The sequence below is a fragment of the Cyanistes caeruleus genome, chromosome 2 (genome assembly GCF_971803275.1).
Source record: "Cyanistes caeruleus chromosome 2, bCyaCae1.hap1.1, whole genome shotgun sequence".
Lineage (NCBI taxonomy): Eukaryota > Metazoa > Chordata > Aves > Passeriformes > Paridae > Cyanistes > Cyanistes caeruleus.
This window is the reverse complement of record NC_141702.1, coordinates 60,909,352-60,924,541: the sequence shown is the minus strand read 5'-3', so window position 1 is coordinate 60,924,541 and position 15,190 is coordinate 60,909,352. Positions and strand designations below refer to the sequence as shown.

The 15,190-nt window shown below is 39.4% G+C and overlaps 2 protein-coding genes across 8 annotated transcripts in view; one reads left to right on the top strand and one right to left on the bottom strand.

Annotated features, from left to right (window-relative positions):
* Positions 1-8,711: 8,711 nt before the first annotated feature.
* GTF2H5 (general transcription factor IIH subunit 5) lies at positions 8,712-12,920 on the bottom strand. Of its 2 annotated transcripts, none has more exons than XM_023923437.2 (3): positions 12,744-12,920; positions 12,394-12,507; positions 8,712-10,781 (listed from the first exon to the last, which is right to left on the bottom strand). In XM_023923437.2, the coding sequence occupies exons 2-3, from the start codon at positions 12,426-12,428 to the stop codon at positions 10,601-10,603; spliced, it is 216 nt and encodes a 71-aa protein (XP_023779205.1). In that variant the 5' UTR covers positions 12,429-12,507; positions 12,744-12,920; the 3' UTR covers positions 8,712-10,600. The 2 variants fall into 2 exon arrangements, with proteins under 2 accessions (XP_023779205.1, XP_023779206.1); XM_023923438.2 differs by having other exon boundaries at positions 12,699-12,831.
* The window catches only part of SERAC1 (serine active site containing 1), a 24,968-nt gene continuing 22,642 nt past the window's right edge, over positions 12,865-15,190 (top strand). For 2 of the 6 annotated variants that reach the window (XM_086868385.1, XM_023923436.2), the window contains exon 1: positions 12,944-13,184. The gene's annotated coding sequence lies outside the window, so the exon portion shown is untranslated. Of the gene's footprint in view, positions 13,979-15,190 lie in introns of all 6 variants that reach the window. The other 4 variants (XM_086868356.1, XM_086868379.1, XM_023923435.2 and 1 more) reach the window with 4 other exon arrangements.

Here is a 15,190-nt window from a genome sequence, read left to right as displayed (position 1 = left end):
TAATTCAAGTCTGTTTTGACTAACAGTATTTGGTGAGCAATCTCTCTCTGTCCTTACCTCAGCCCATGAACTATTTTCTCTCCTGTGTCCAGTTGTGGAAGGGTGTGATAGAATGGCTTTGGTGAGTGTCTGGCATCCAGCCAGGGTTAAACCACTACAGTGCTAAACAGGGGAAATACATTCATGTGTGGGTTGTTGGGGGTTTTTTTAACTTTACATAGTACTTCAAATTATGGCACACAAGATAGTAACTGAAGAGATGAAGATTAGTACAGATGGCAATGGATTGGAACTAGTTAAGTGTGGCAGTGGATGGTACTCCAAAGAAAACAGACTGAGGAGATACAATAAATGAAGTCCCTGAAGAATTAGTCATGATACTGACCTTTTCAAAATTTTTGTTACGTGACCTTAGAACAAAAACATGAGTGTGCTAATAAAATTTGCTGATCACACAAACATGAGGATCAACAATACAACCCAGACTCAAAATAGATGTATCATCCAGAAAACAATGTATGACCCTCAGAAACAGACCACTAAAAAGAATAGTACAAAGTCATGAATTGAAGGGCTTGAAAATTTTAAACTGAAGGCATCAAGTGAAAAGAGAGGAAGAGAAAAATCTGCTGCCTCTGTCAGTCAGCAGGAGAAAACCTGTAAGGTATTTGATGACATCATGAAATAAGCTAGTACTCCCAGAATTTCTAAGAGAGTTCTGGAATATGAAAAATATTGTGCTGGTTCATACAGTAGTGATCAATTACATTTAAGAATGGTAAATTAAACTTGAAATGGGTACAAAGGGGGGCCAGAAGAAAGAGATATGACTATCTGTGTGTGACTCTATGAAACTGAGTAATTTTGCCTATTTCACTTTCTGTGTCAGGCTAGGCTCCCTTTTTATGCACTTCACAAGAAGTTTAGCATTATGAAACCCTAGTTCAAAGTGAGTCCTTTGAATATGTCTACAATATAAAAAAGATCAATTAATATAACTTTCTCAGCAAAGAGCACATTAGAATATTAAAACAAATAGTAGCTGGTGGAAATACTTCCAAGGTCCCTAGGCTTTTCAGACAAGTGTCTTAATGGCTGAGATATAAATTTATATCTTTCAGCTTAAGTCTGCAGAGACCCATGCATGCCATATATAATTTCTTCAAAACCTCTTATTTCCAAGTGTGGTCTCATGAGCAGTTTAAGTAAAAGGACAGCACAGCAAAGTTTAAGCAGTCCTTTTTTTTCACCTCCAAGATTCAATAGAGGTAATATTCAAATACAAAAATAAAGAGAAAATTATTGAAAAATGTGAAATAATAAGAAAAGCCACCAAAATATTCAAGCTTTTAAACACAAATTAGCACCAGAGTCCCAAATTAGTATTTTAGTTCACCTTCCATTTTTGAAGATACGACAAATACAGAGACTGTTGCAAAATCAAATGTTAACTCTTAAAAAAAAACCCAAAACAAATCAAACCCAGCCTAACTACAGAATAATGCCTGCATTATTGTGGGTAGTTCTATAAAGGAACACAACCAAATATTTAAGTCCATTTATTCCACTGGAAAAAAACACATTTCAACCTAGATTTAAGAGTAGAAAAATACACTGCAAGAACATGATAACCTTTTTCATTTTTAATGGTTTTAACAAAACATAATACAATGATAGAAAGCAGCTTTGTGCCCAAACAAAATTATTTAAGAAACACTTACTTCCATGAACACCTAATTAGGGATTTCACTGATCCTTTTAATCCTAGTGTTAGAAGGACACAAAAATAAATTTTAGATGTTAAAGGTCTGGTTATCCTTATTAGCACTCCAATTTTCTATGTTTGTTCCCCCTTGAGACCCCCACCTTAGAGTAATGCCATTCAGTGTAAGGACTGCAAAATCCCTCTCCTCCCTAAATTTTAAGAAATATTGTTGGGCAAGGAAAGGTCTCTTTCTTCCACAGAGTAAGCGTGCTATAGAACCATAAAATCATTAAGGTTGTTAAGGACCTCTAAGATTACCAAGTCCAGCCGTTAACCCAGCACTGCCATGGTAACCATTTGACCATATTCAGGTGCCACATCCACATGCCATTTGAACACTTCCAGGGCTGGTGATTCCACCACTTCCCTGGGCAACCTGTTCCAATGCCCGGCCAAACTTTTGGCAAAGAAATTATTCCTAATATCCAGCCTAAACCTCCCCTGGCAAAACTGGAGGCCATTTCCTCCTATCACTGGTTACTTGGAAGAGGAGACCAACCCCCACCCCACCACAACCTCCTTTCAGGTTGTTGTAGAGGGGGTGATAAGGTCTCCCCTGACGCTCCTTTTCTCCAGGCTAAACACCCCCAGCTCCCACAGCCACTCCTTGTAAGACTTGTGCTCCAACCCTACACCAGCTCTGTTGCCCCTCTTTGGACTCACTCCTGTGCTTCAATGTCTTTATTGTAGTGACAGGCCCAGAACTGGACACAGCACTCAAGGTGTGGCCTCACCAGTGCCAAGTTCAGGGACACAATCCCTGCCCTGCTCCTGCTGGCCACACTATTGCTGATCCAGGCCAGGATGCCATTGGCCTTCTTGGCCACCTGGGCACAGCTGGCTCATGTTCAGCTGCTGTTGACCAGCACCCCCAGGTCCTTTTCTGCCAGGCCACTTCCCAGCTGCTCTTCCCCAAGCCTGAAGCACTGCCTGGGGTTGTTGCAACCCAAGGGCAGGACCCGGCACTTGGCCTTATTGAACCCCAAACCACTGGCCTTGGCCCATTGATCCAGCCGGTCCAGATCCCTCTGCAGAGCCCTCCTGCTCTCCAGCAGATCAACACTCTCACCTACCTTGGTGTCACCTGCAGAACTGATTGAAAGTGCCCTGAATCCCCTTGACCAGACCATTGATAAAGCTGTTAAACAGCACTGGCCCCAGTACTCAGCCTAGAGGAGCACCACTAATGAAGGCCACCAGCTGGATGCAGCACCATTCACCACCTCTCTCTGAGCCCTGCCACCCAGCCAGCTTTTTACCCAGCAAACAGCACCAGGCCAAACCATGATCAGTCACTTTCTCCAGGAGAATGCAGCGGGAAATGGTGTGAAAGGCTTTAATAAAGTCCAGGTAGACTATATTCACAGTCTTCCCTATTTGTTTTTACGACTTGCTTTGGTTATGGTATTCATGTAACTATGATGACAATGAAAAAATGCATTACATGAAATCTTTCTTCACTGTTTCAAATTTAGAGATGTAGTGGGTTGCTTCTCATAGCTACCAAGTCAAACAATGAAAGCTTTTTATAGGACCTTCACAGTTTCTTTTGTTTCATAGTACATTAAAGAAAATGAACTAGAATAACTGCACATTGAAAAGACAGTCTCAATTTGGTCTAGTTTTTCATACTTGCAGCAAACTGCTTTAGGAACCACCTTCTGAAACACATCCACCCTCAGAATTGTTCCTTCCCACTCCCTACAGCTCCTTCTGGCTCCTGCTGTCACACAGCAGGCTAAACAGGCAGAAATAGCTTTTAAAAACCCTACTCAAAGCCAAAAGGAGAAACATTTACTGATTCCAAGACTTCAGGTTCCCTAGTCCTCCTGACAGATTTGGTCAGATGCTTAGCTTTGCTCACTCCTCATCCCTCCTCTAGGGCCCCTCTGAAATGCTATTCCAGCTCCCTCTGCCCAAAAGGCAACCTGACCAACACTGAAAGCTGTCACAGTCCTTTATTACATTGGCCTTGATGTGGTTGTGCTTAACAGTAATTATTTCAAATATTCATTAAGAAATCAGGCTTCTTTTTTCTTCAGTTTTACACTGATTTTATAACTTTCCTAAAATTGAAAGATAAAATTAGTCTCTGTTTAGACCAAAAGTAAAAACAAATATAGCACACTTCATTTTACAGCTGAAGAGAAATTTTTCTTTCATATTTTACTTTCAAGCTAGTTGATGATATGGAAGGTCATCATTATTCCAGGGTTACTCACTTCTGATGAAACTCTAGCTTCTGCAACCTGTAAATCTAATGCTATCCATATGATACACATGCAAAGCATGTCTTATACACAATAAAGTTGCCAGTGTAGGAGAATGAAAAGATTAAAAGGAAGTAAAACTACACTATCATTCCACAGAGAAAAGTGGTCCCATTCAGGACAGAGCAAAGTGGAATAGTGGGTGTAATATTAAGAAAGCTTGGTCTCTGGTTGGATAAACACAAAACTTTTTGTAAATCAATTAAGATATAGTTAATTACAAGTAAGTTTTTTTGATCCTTATGTTCCTTCTTCTGATCTTGTTCAATTTCAGAATTAACAGGAAATAATAGTTACAAGCCTAAAATATTCTTCCCCCTCTTTCCTGCCTTTTTTCTCTTTTGCCCTCCCATCTCACCCCTCTAGCTTTGATACACACGAAATGTTGAGAGATGATTTGCTTGTTGTCCGTACCTCTCTCTGCTGACAGTGTATGAGCTATGCCAACACTGCAGATACATGCAATACTATCTCACCTGCAAGTGAGATCTTCACAGCTGCAGGGGTACCCATTGCTCTGCACACCCTGCGATTTACAGCTGGGTCCATCTTTTCTGTAATAGAAAAATGAACAGCTGTACAGCTCTGACAGCCAACTCCTTCAATCTTTAGTCATCCAGAAATTTTGCTCGCTATTACTTTCCTGAGGGGCTAGTTATGTGGCTAATCAATTATCTGTCAGTGCTGGTGTTGGATGGGTTTTCTTCGGTGTGTTCAAGCAGATTCCTGCATGGGTATTATGAGTCTAAGACTTCTTCCAGAAACCCTACATTTCTTGTTACTAACACCTAGAATTGCTCAAGCACAAAAAGCTAAAAGCTAGCAGTATGTATGTTCTAAAATTTTCACTTTAAATTTTTTTTCACTGGGCAGCAATTTTACAGTCTGTTTCCAGTCTTAATCTCCTTTCTAATGTGAAGGGATCAGAAGTGAGAAAATTACTTTTTCAGTCTATATGAAAAATGCAATCCCTAATATTCAAAGTCCTAGGGGAGTTTGCCTCTCATACTAAAACTTAATTGGGAGGTGTTGTAGTTTTTTGTTTGGTTAGGGAACATACTGAATTTTACCATTACATAGGTGTAAATGAATAAAGCTACTCATTTGAGGGCCAATGAGGGAAAAACTTTCTGTATGTCTCATTTCCATGAACTATGAGCAACACTGTAGGGATAGAGATGCAGAAATCCCCAGTGCAGACTGAAATACAGTAAGATTGAATGTTGTATGATCTTCCACACAGTATGATGCATGTGATTTGAGGAACAGGTACCCTACAATCAAATGCATTTTGTATTATGAGGAAAAAATTCATTAATCTTATTTCTTAGCAACAATGACTTCTTTTGATTTACCCTCACTAAAAATGATGTAACTTAATATGGAACAACTTCTAAAGCAGGTGTATGGTGTGGAGTTACACAGACCTACTTTTGTAAGACCTACCTTACCTACCACCGGTGGAAGACCACATTTCAGACCCATCATTTTAATGTAACACAGCTGCGTACCTATGCTTAGAGAGAAAACACTGGATACCTAAACAGCCAAGAAATTTATGAGCTAAAAATATTCCAAAATCTCCAATGGCGAATATCTTTTTGGAAGGGCCCTTTGAAGCTGAATGCTCATCTCTAGCTGAAAGCATATCTGATGTTCCAAAGCACAGTAAGCCTCTGGCCCACCATTGCCCAGGCTGCAACAATTTTTTTTTAAACCAGCTTAAAATATTGGCAAGAGCTCCCCTTACTGGTCTGCCTTCAAACTGTCAGCTCTTCAGTCCTGAAATCCTTTTATATGAAACAAAGATGAGAAAAATATTACTTATATTCCACATTTAGGAAAAAAATCCCCAAACAAAAACCCAAGTCCATATCAAATTTATATCATATATCCTATTGTTTACATATCTGATTAGCTGCTGAGTCATGAATCCAAACATAATGATTTTGTTTAGGAAGAAATTGTTCTTCCACCACTGTGAACTTCAGCTTATTTTGAATCCTTGATTTTGTACAGTACTTATAGGCCTTGCCACAGTCTAAATTATAAAACAAATACCCAATTCTAACATATTGAGTAATGGATTCATTTCACATTAACCACCAGCTTCAGTGGGATCATTTGTGGGATAATCAAGGAGTCAGTGTGGAAATTTATATGCAGTTTGGAACTGCAGAAAAAATTTATTATGAAAGCTTACTGTTTTCTTCAATGGCTTACTGCTTGATTTTAAGACTCAGACTGTCTTGGTTTATATGATTAAAGAGTGGTTGAGATATATAGATACAGATATGAGATATATAGATACAGATATACAAATTATGTATGCACATTTACGTATCTGATTTTTAGTGCCTGACATTTGTAAGCTCAGCCTAGGAGTTGACTGAACTTTTACGGTGAAGATGCCAACTAAGAAAGGTTAAATTTAAGTAATTTTAATGACACCATGAAATACTATTATCTTCAATGCACAGTAAACGATCTTGTTTACTTCAGCTCACAGTAAACAATCTTGTTAATTCATAAAATACATGTTCTCTGGATTGTTCTCACACACATGAGGTGGCCCTGCAGAGTGGGAATCAGAGGATATGCTTTTGAATGCACCCTACAAACCTGGAAAGACTGTAAAACGGGATTTTTTAATGTACAACAGCACCTGGAGGAGGTTTAGTACAGTGCATCAGACAGCCATCTAGCTCTCACCACTAGGTAATAAAAACCAAAAATCAAAAACAACCCCCCTCAAAATCCCCCAATTACCATTAGAAGTACATTAAGCAAATAAACAAAACCACTATTACTTTTTTTGAAACACAGGCAGTTTAGCTACTGAGTCAAATCCACTCAGTCTGTCTCTCTCAGGTAAAATGGGAGAATTTCCTAAAGCATTCTCTATTTTCTTTCAACAGCAATCTCTATTTCCTTTCTTGAGGACACATCCATTCTCTCTAGTGATTGCTGGTTATTTCCTCCTTTACTGCACTGGACAATTATTCTTCCTGGGCTAGTTGTTGTACCAGAGAGAAGGAAGAGAGACTCAGGCATTGGTCACAAGTGAACCAAGCAATACAACCCCTATCAATACTGGTCAACCAGGGACATATTCATTGTGCTGCCAACCCCCATGCTAAAATAACCCCCTCTCCAGAATTAGCTTATCCCACAATTTATAAAATTATCTAAATATGTGACACCATTTAGACTTAACTTGCCTTTTACAGAGCTTTATTTGAAGGCCATTAATAAACAGATTTTTTACAAAATCTGAGGCTTGGAACAAAAAACCCAAAATGCCCAATAGTATAATCTTCAATAAAAATGAGATGTTATTGCTTTATTTTACTATGAAGCTGCATTTTCAGTTTTCATCCCTCTCTTCCCACATAACATTTTGTTTGATTTATTCAAATACTCTTACCTCCCTTTAGAGATCTTTCTTATCTGTCAAATACCACTCTTCAGCTTCCGCATGTTTTACAAAAGAAGAATTTATGAGCATGTTCAAGTTACAATAACTACACAAGAGCAAGTTTACATCACAAAATGTTAACAAGTGAACTTGCAATCTTATTTAGATCCAAGTATAAATAAGTAGCAAGTAATAAATGAAGTTCAAGTGTCTTTTATGTAATCGTACTACCATGCTCTTCTTCCAGTACACAAATCCTTTCAACTCAAACTGAAAGCAAAAAGTGAGCAGTGGAAGCCCTTCAAGATAAAACTTGGTGCTTTTACAAGCAGCAGCAAGTCTGTCATCCAAGCTCTATTTTTGCTGCTCAAGCAAGACCTGAGAACACTATAGGTCTTTGCCAGATACTAGCAAAATAGTGAACTTTTAGTTACGGATACAAACATTAAATTAACAAACAATATTCCAAATACAATGAGAGCTGATTTTCCCACCCTATCAACTCTATTATCAAAGCATGGTTATATTTAAACAGATCTCCTAAAGCTTTAATTCTTAAATGTTTCCAGCCTTTAAAAATGTATCTTTAACACACAGTGTTTTATTCCAAGCTGTACTCACTAATAATATCTCACACCTGATGCACAAACACTTAAAATCTGTAAGTGAAAATGCTATCTCAAAATATATGGATATTTTAAACACTAATATCCACTTTTCTCCTTGTTATTTTTGAAGCATGTAAGTTCCATGACTACATGCATTTAAAAACAATCAAAACCTTTCAGAGGTCCAAGTTCATTCAAATCCCAGAAACTCTTGCTTGGGTTTTTTGCTCCGTTTTTTGATTCATACACATACTCAAGTTCTAAGTTTCCTCACTGGACTTCCTTTACCATACTACCTAATTCAAGATCTGTTTTTCCCTAGGAACTACTGTGAACTCAGCTTTTAGACTACATATGATGATACCAACTTCCATCTTTACATCTTTTGTTTATTCTTCCAGCACAGAATTGGTTATGCCTTATTAGGGTACAGGAAGTATCAAAAGTATTGACAGGTTTAGAACTTAAAATCCATGAACTTGTTTGTTCAAAAAAACTAAATTGTGAGCAGAGAGTAGAAGAACACATGCCTGTTTAGTTTATACAATTTGGAACTTCTATCCCTCTATATTATATAAGCAATTTATCAACTGCAAACATAAGCCAAAATGCATGCAGCAGCAAAGCTGTACAATTAACCAGGAGAAAAAGACAAGAACTGCAAGAAGTTTATTATAGACTGAAAAGTCACAATAGAAATGGAGCACTAGACATGCTAAATACAGAGAAGCTTAACATGTGGAATTCCAAACATGACTTTTCATATGCTGTCATTTGAAGAGAGAATGATAAATGATTTATCTTTCAGCAGAATCTGGATGGAAAATAAACTAGGATTCCAAAGAAAGGAAACAGACACTTCTAAATAAATTGCACTGAGCTATAATGCCATGTTAAAACTACTGATTATTTTTCCATTAAATGAGCACCCAATAATTTTCCACAAAAAAAAAAAACAGTTATGAGGTGAATGTTTGATAAGTCTCTTGAGATCAAGCTCAAGAAAGAGGTAAGGAACCATAAACCATTTATAAATAAGATTTAAACTTTTTATTTCAGATAAAGACATGTAGCTGGTTCTTAATCTACATGACCAGGGAAGCACCCACTTGTGAAAGAGAGCGATTAAACAACTCATTGTTCTACACAGTCAGAGAAAAGGGAAGGTACCAGAATGACATGAAGTTAAATTTTACAGGGCTATTTCTCATCCATGTGAACCTGAATATACACAATTCTACAGAACTTTCTTTGGACAGCTTTTTGATTAAAAACATCTAGTGAAACTTTCTCCTGAAGATTCCCTGTTCCTGAGGGGAAAGAAATAGCAAACCACAAAACCAATCCAAACAAGAAACAAGGACAAACCGACCAATTAATTTGATATCTACTGGACAAGAGAAACAAACACCAGTGGGAGTCAGTAAGGAAAACTGTTCCTTATAAAAGCCTTTCTCTTTACACTTGTTCTTTTTCTCAAAGACAAAAGGGTGGCATCTATCTGATGTACATGAGTAGGTCTGAAAAACCAAGCCAGTGTCTGAGTTAAAGTTACAAATACAGTGTAAAAGAAAAACAAACAACCAAACCACGACACTACAAAGCTTTTTTCTTTGCAGCGAAAGGTAATATGGGAGAAAGAAGTAAGCTGAAGAAACAAAACCCATAACCAAAAATCCAAACCCAGCTTTCTTGTTTGTTAGGTAGAGCATGGGAGTCTGATCACATAACTTTTTTTTACTATCAGCTTCAGTGAAAAAATACAAGCAATTATACCTATAGGACTGGTCTCCCATTTCTGTTACCCCATTAATTTATGATGATCTAGGGCAATGGATTTTGTTGTCCCAATCCCCCCATATCCCTCCTTTCCCTCCAAACTTCCGCCACCACTCCCCAAACTCAGAACAACTCAGAAAGCACAGCCTTGGTAGAAGTAGGCAAGTAGTATGGGGCATTTTCAACATGTTTTAACAAAAAAAACCCCAACACTCACAACTCAAAATAACACAACAAAGCAGTCACACCAACTCTCATCCTGCTGTACAAAACTTTGCAAGTTAGAGCAGTACCTGACCATGCCTCCAACTTAGAGATGTTCCATCAAGCACAGATCATACTGCAACAGATATTCTTTACTTTCTGTCAGTCACACTATAATCAGATTCAATCACACACAGGAACACAACACATCAGAGGACCTCATACAGCATTCCAACACAGAACACTACTTTCTGGGTCATCTCATATTGCAAGATAAAAATCTGAAGGAAAACCAGAGAGCATGCACCAAAAATTCTCAAGGGAACTCCTCAAGTGTATAATTTTAAATACTTTAATAAAGATACCACATTCTTTCAAAATGAGAAACAAGATCCAATTCCAGACTATTTTGTCTATGAAAATGATGCATTTTCTATAGTAGCCACTTCTATGTAGAACTTACATGCCACAGTGTTATCTATTAAAACAGTAACAACCCAAACTATTGAAATTCACTGTTCCAAAACTTGCAGTAATCTCATTTCTCTGGTTTTTCTCACTTCTGAGTAATAGGAAACGAGTTCTGGTCCATTAACTCGCCCACTCTCTCCTGGAGGAAGTTGACCAACTCAGCTAATACAAAGACATGAGTTTCATCCAGGTCTTGTATGATGAACTTCTTTCCCAAAGCATTTGACTCATCCAAGTAGAGCAGAAACTGCTTCATTGCTGGGTCACTGTAGAGACAAACACACATCAGATCCCACCTCACAGTTATAGCTGCAAACAGAAGAAACACCATTTGAAGATATTCCCAAAGATTTCAGGAAAACTAAAATTAATTTCAAGAGTCACTCACAACTTAAATACAGTTTATGAAGCTTTAGTAAAAGTAGTTTCTTTCAAAGTAGTTTTGATTCCTGTAGACACAAAAATAAAATGGTAGTAAAGCCTAATGAGTAGAATCAGCTACTTGATTAGGAGAAACGTTTCCATTTGCTGCTGCTAAGGCAACTTCAAAAACACCCAAACCAAAGCTAAAACTCTAAAGTCCAACTCTTAATAAGGCAAGGCTGAACTTACATTTCTGATTTCAGCAATAGCCTCATAAAAATGTTTTCTTGAAGCATAAAGATAACCAAAAGAGAGGAGAACACAGATCTCGCTCAAAGTACTATAGCACAGACAAAGAGTGCTCATATAAGAATTGTACATTGCTCACACTCTGACTGAACAGTCATGATGTCACCTTCTAAATTAAATTTAAATGTTTAGAAGAAAACATTTTGGAAGTACTGAACTGTTTTTGTGCAGTTATAGATTGCAAACATATTAACAGACTAAGTATACAGAAGAAATATCACACATCATATGATGCTATACCATGACCCCACACATCTTGAGTGATGCTTCTTTTTATTCTGGAGGTAGCCAGGGGCCTGAGTCTCCGTCCAGAGATGAGATTATATGAAAACAGGTACATTGCACCTACACCAAAACCTGACATTAACAAACTCCAAGCACATTCCTTTCGAATATAATCTACAAATAGAACCTCACGTTAGCATTGCGTGGAATTCGGTCCAGAGCTGATTAAAAAAAAAAAAACAAATAACAAAAAAACCAAAACAAAACAAAACAAAAAAAAACAGGAAAGGAGAAATTAAATTCTCCCTCAAGAATCAGTAGAGAAATTCTTTGTTCACCAACAACAGCAATAAACTATGTCTGCAAGCAACATAAAAACAAAAGGGTGCAACTAATATTTCCAAGGAAAAACTGTCAAGATAACTGGATTGCTTTTACTAGGGTAAGACATACCTGACAAGCACATAGATAACTTATGTATACAGCTAAAATTTCAAACTTGTGTACCTTTCAAAAATGTGACAATGTTAGGGGACCATCAGACATGGCAGAACATGGCTTTGAAGCATAATTTCTCATAGTTAATGCTTATTTTAATTATTTTCTATCCTTTTCTCTACTTTGCAAAATTAAAATAATATGCAGACTATTATGTATTTTGAAAAACCTGGATTTTTATAACAATGTGATTGCTAACTTTTTTGCAATCATATTTTTACCCCATACTCATATGCAGTTTCCTTTAGAGTTTAGGCATAAGTGGAAAACAGTCTGTTAAAAAGAAAAATGGGGAGTTTGGAATTAGGAATATCTACAATTGCCTTCTCTTCCCACAAAGGCCGCACTTTTCTCTGCTTGTTCAGCACCACCATTCCCCACAACAATTCCTTTTGTCTGGACTCCTCAGTTACTTAGATTAGATCCAGGTCTAAAGAAACACAGTCTTCGGCGCAAGGAGAGCCAGTAAATGCTGCTACTCACCATTCAACAAGAACACCTTTCAGAACATTCACCATCTTCCCGGTTCCCTTACGAGCGCTGGAGAGTGGGCAAGAGCAACCCCTGCTTTGGCTCGCACTGGCGACCACGGGAAATCTGAAAGCACAACACGCCCCACACACCGCCAGCAAACAAAATCAAACAAACGACGCCTCTGTTAAACTCAAAGACTCTTTACGACCCTAATCCCCAGGGGAGTTGCTGGTCCGTCCTGCCCTTCACCTCCGCTTTTCTCAGAGAGGTTCCCAAGGGATGCCAACCCTCCCTCCCTCCCGTCCGTCCGTCACCTTCGCCTTGAGGAGGTTCCCAGGGGATGCGGTCCCGTCCCTCACCTCCACCGCAGACCGAGCGTTTCCCGCTGGATCCGCTCCCTCACACCCGTCCTTCTCCTCCGCCGCTTCCCGGCCGGCGGAAGTGACTCGACCGCGCACGCGCCCGCCGGCCCCCGGCAGCGCCCGCGGATTGGCTGGGGCTGCCGGCGACGCGATGGCGTCACGCGGCGCGCGAGGGTCGCCGCAGGGAGCGGCGGCGCAGGCGGAAGGTGGGAGCGGAGCCCCGGCGCGGGCCGTGGGGATGGCGGGTGGTACAGGACGGGTTATGGGGAGACCCGGGGCTCAGGGTATTAATGGGTGCTTTGTTCCTCCCCGTTGGAAAGAGGCACAGAGCTGCCCCCACCGGGCTCCTTACTCGCTTACGTGTTGCATTGCTTGAAGTCGGGTGTGCTGTGGTGCTTTTGTTTTTTAATACGCCCCGGTTGCGCAATCGCGAGGCCGGTAGGTGGGGACCGCACCCCGGTAAGGGACGGGGCTCGGAGGTGCCTGGACTAGCTGTGAAACAGGGTGGGAAATGGGTTCTTTTGCATTTTATTTGCATGTCCCTGAGCATGAAAAGCTCAGCGTGAGCCGGCAGTGTGCCCTCGCAGCCCCGAGAGGAACCGGCTGAACCGGGCAGCGGGGCCAGGGAGGCGATTCTGGCCCCCTCCTCCGCCCTGGGGAGACCTCACCTGGGGTCCCCAACATCAAAAGGACATGGAGCTGCTAGAACAAGTCTAGAGAAGGGCCACGAAGTTGATAAGAGGACTGGAGCACTTTCCCAGTGAAAACAGACTGAGGAAGTTAGGGCAGTTCAGGTTAGAGAGGAGAAGGTTGTGTGGAAACCTTACGGCAACCTTCCAGGGCCTCAAGGGTCCTACAGGGAAGTCAGAGAGGGACATTTAATCAGAAACTGTAGTATAGGACTGGAAGTAATGGGTACGAACGAAAAGGGGAAGCATTTAGATTAGATACTTTGAAAGAAGTTCTTGACTGTGCAGGTGGTGAGACACTGGAACAGATTTCTCAGGAGGCTCTGGATGCTGCAAGCTTGGAAGTGTTCAAGGCCGGGCTAAGGCTGTCAGCAACATAGTCTGGTGGGAGGTTCCCCTGCCCATGGCAGGAGTGTTGGCTTTAGGTGATCTTTGAGGTCTATTCCAGACCCTTAACAATTTGATGATTTGATGCTTGCCCTTGGACCTGAAAAAAAGCTCCTGGCAACAGAAGCGCTGCTCACTTTGGCCTACTGTTTGCAGGTGCATGTTTTAAATTTTAGTAATTGTGGCACCTGCTGTCACTGAACCACATGTTTATTTCAGACTGTGGTTACAGAGGAGTAAATGTGATTGTGTGAATAAAGGTAGTAAAGAAACTGACATGAGACAGAGAGTTTGGAGGCAGGAGAGGTGTCTCTAGAGGACTGATTATCAAAGTCTTAAAGCTGTGTTTCAATGTGTGGTGTATGCTGTTGCAGTGAATGGATAAGCAATGTTGAAATGTCAGAAGTCAAAAAGTAATCTGCAGTGATTGTGACAGTGCTGGGGTAATGCTGACATTTTTCAAAAATCTCCCAAGCACTCGCAAGAGAGAAGGAAAAAATCAATTTGGGGAAATGAGAAAAGAGGGAAGACATGTTAAAGAAAGGACACAAAAGGAGTCCCCTTGTTTAGAGATGTTGGACACTGATGATAAAAGTGATATAAGTACTTTTCTTGGTCTGCAGAGATTACCTTACATTCAAGGAAAATATTAGGCTTCCATATTTCAACACCAGGTTTACACATGTGACATTTTATAATTTTGAGTTAATTGTAATTGTGGTAAGAGAGACCTAATTTGACAAGAATTTCATTAGTATGTGAGAGATACTGGTGTGGTTATTTTACATCCATAACAACACAAACTCAATATTTCATTTAGTATAATTGCATCAGTACAGACACTAAAATTTCACTTAGAAGGTATGAGTTTCATGTTACTTCTGCAGTGTATGCAAAAAGTGTTAGTTTATATGAAGTAGTTCTTTAAGCCTTGTTAGTCAAAATAAAAGACTTACTTGCCAACACAATAAATTATGAACTTTTAAAGCCAGATGGTTACTGAGTTGTATTAAAGCCCATGTCATATTAAGTAATGTCTTGATGGAGCTAGAGCTGGTATTTAGGGAAGAATGACTAAGTAGGAAATAAAACTTAGAAGCAGAGAAGTTAATTGGAGATACTTAGTCACTAAAATCAACAGTAACATAATTGATAAAAAACTACTTTAAACTTTTCTTATAATTGAAAATTCAGCCCATTAAATTGAGAATTTTATAGAGTTCTTTAATTGGAGTGCTTTATATGGAGCAAAATGACACAAACATGGTTTATTGTGACCTTCGCCATCATGACCTTTGCTGTAAAAAGAGATAAAAAATGCTACAGGATTTCTGCTGTAATTCTCAAATCGATCATTACTTTTTTTTT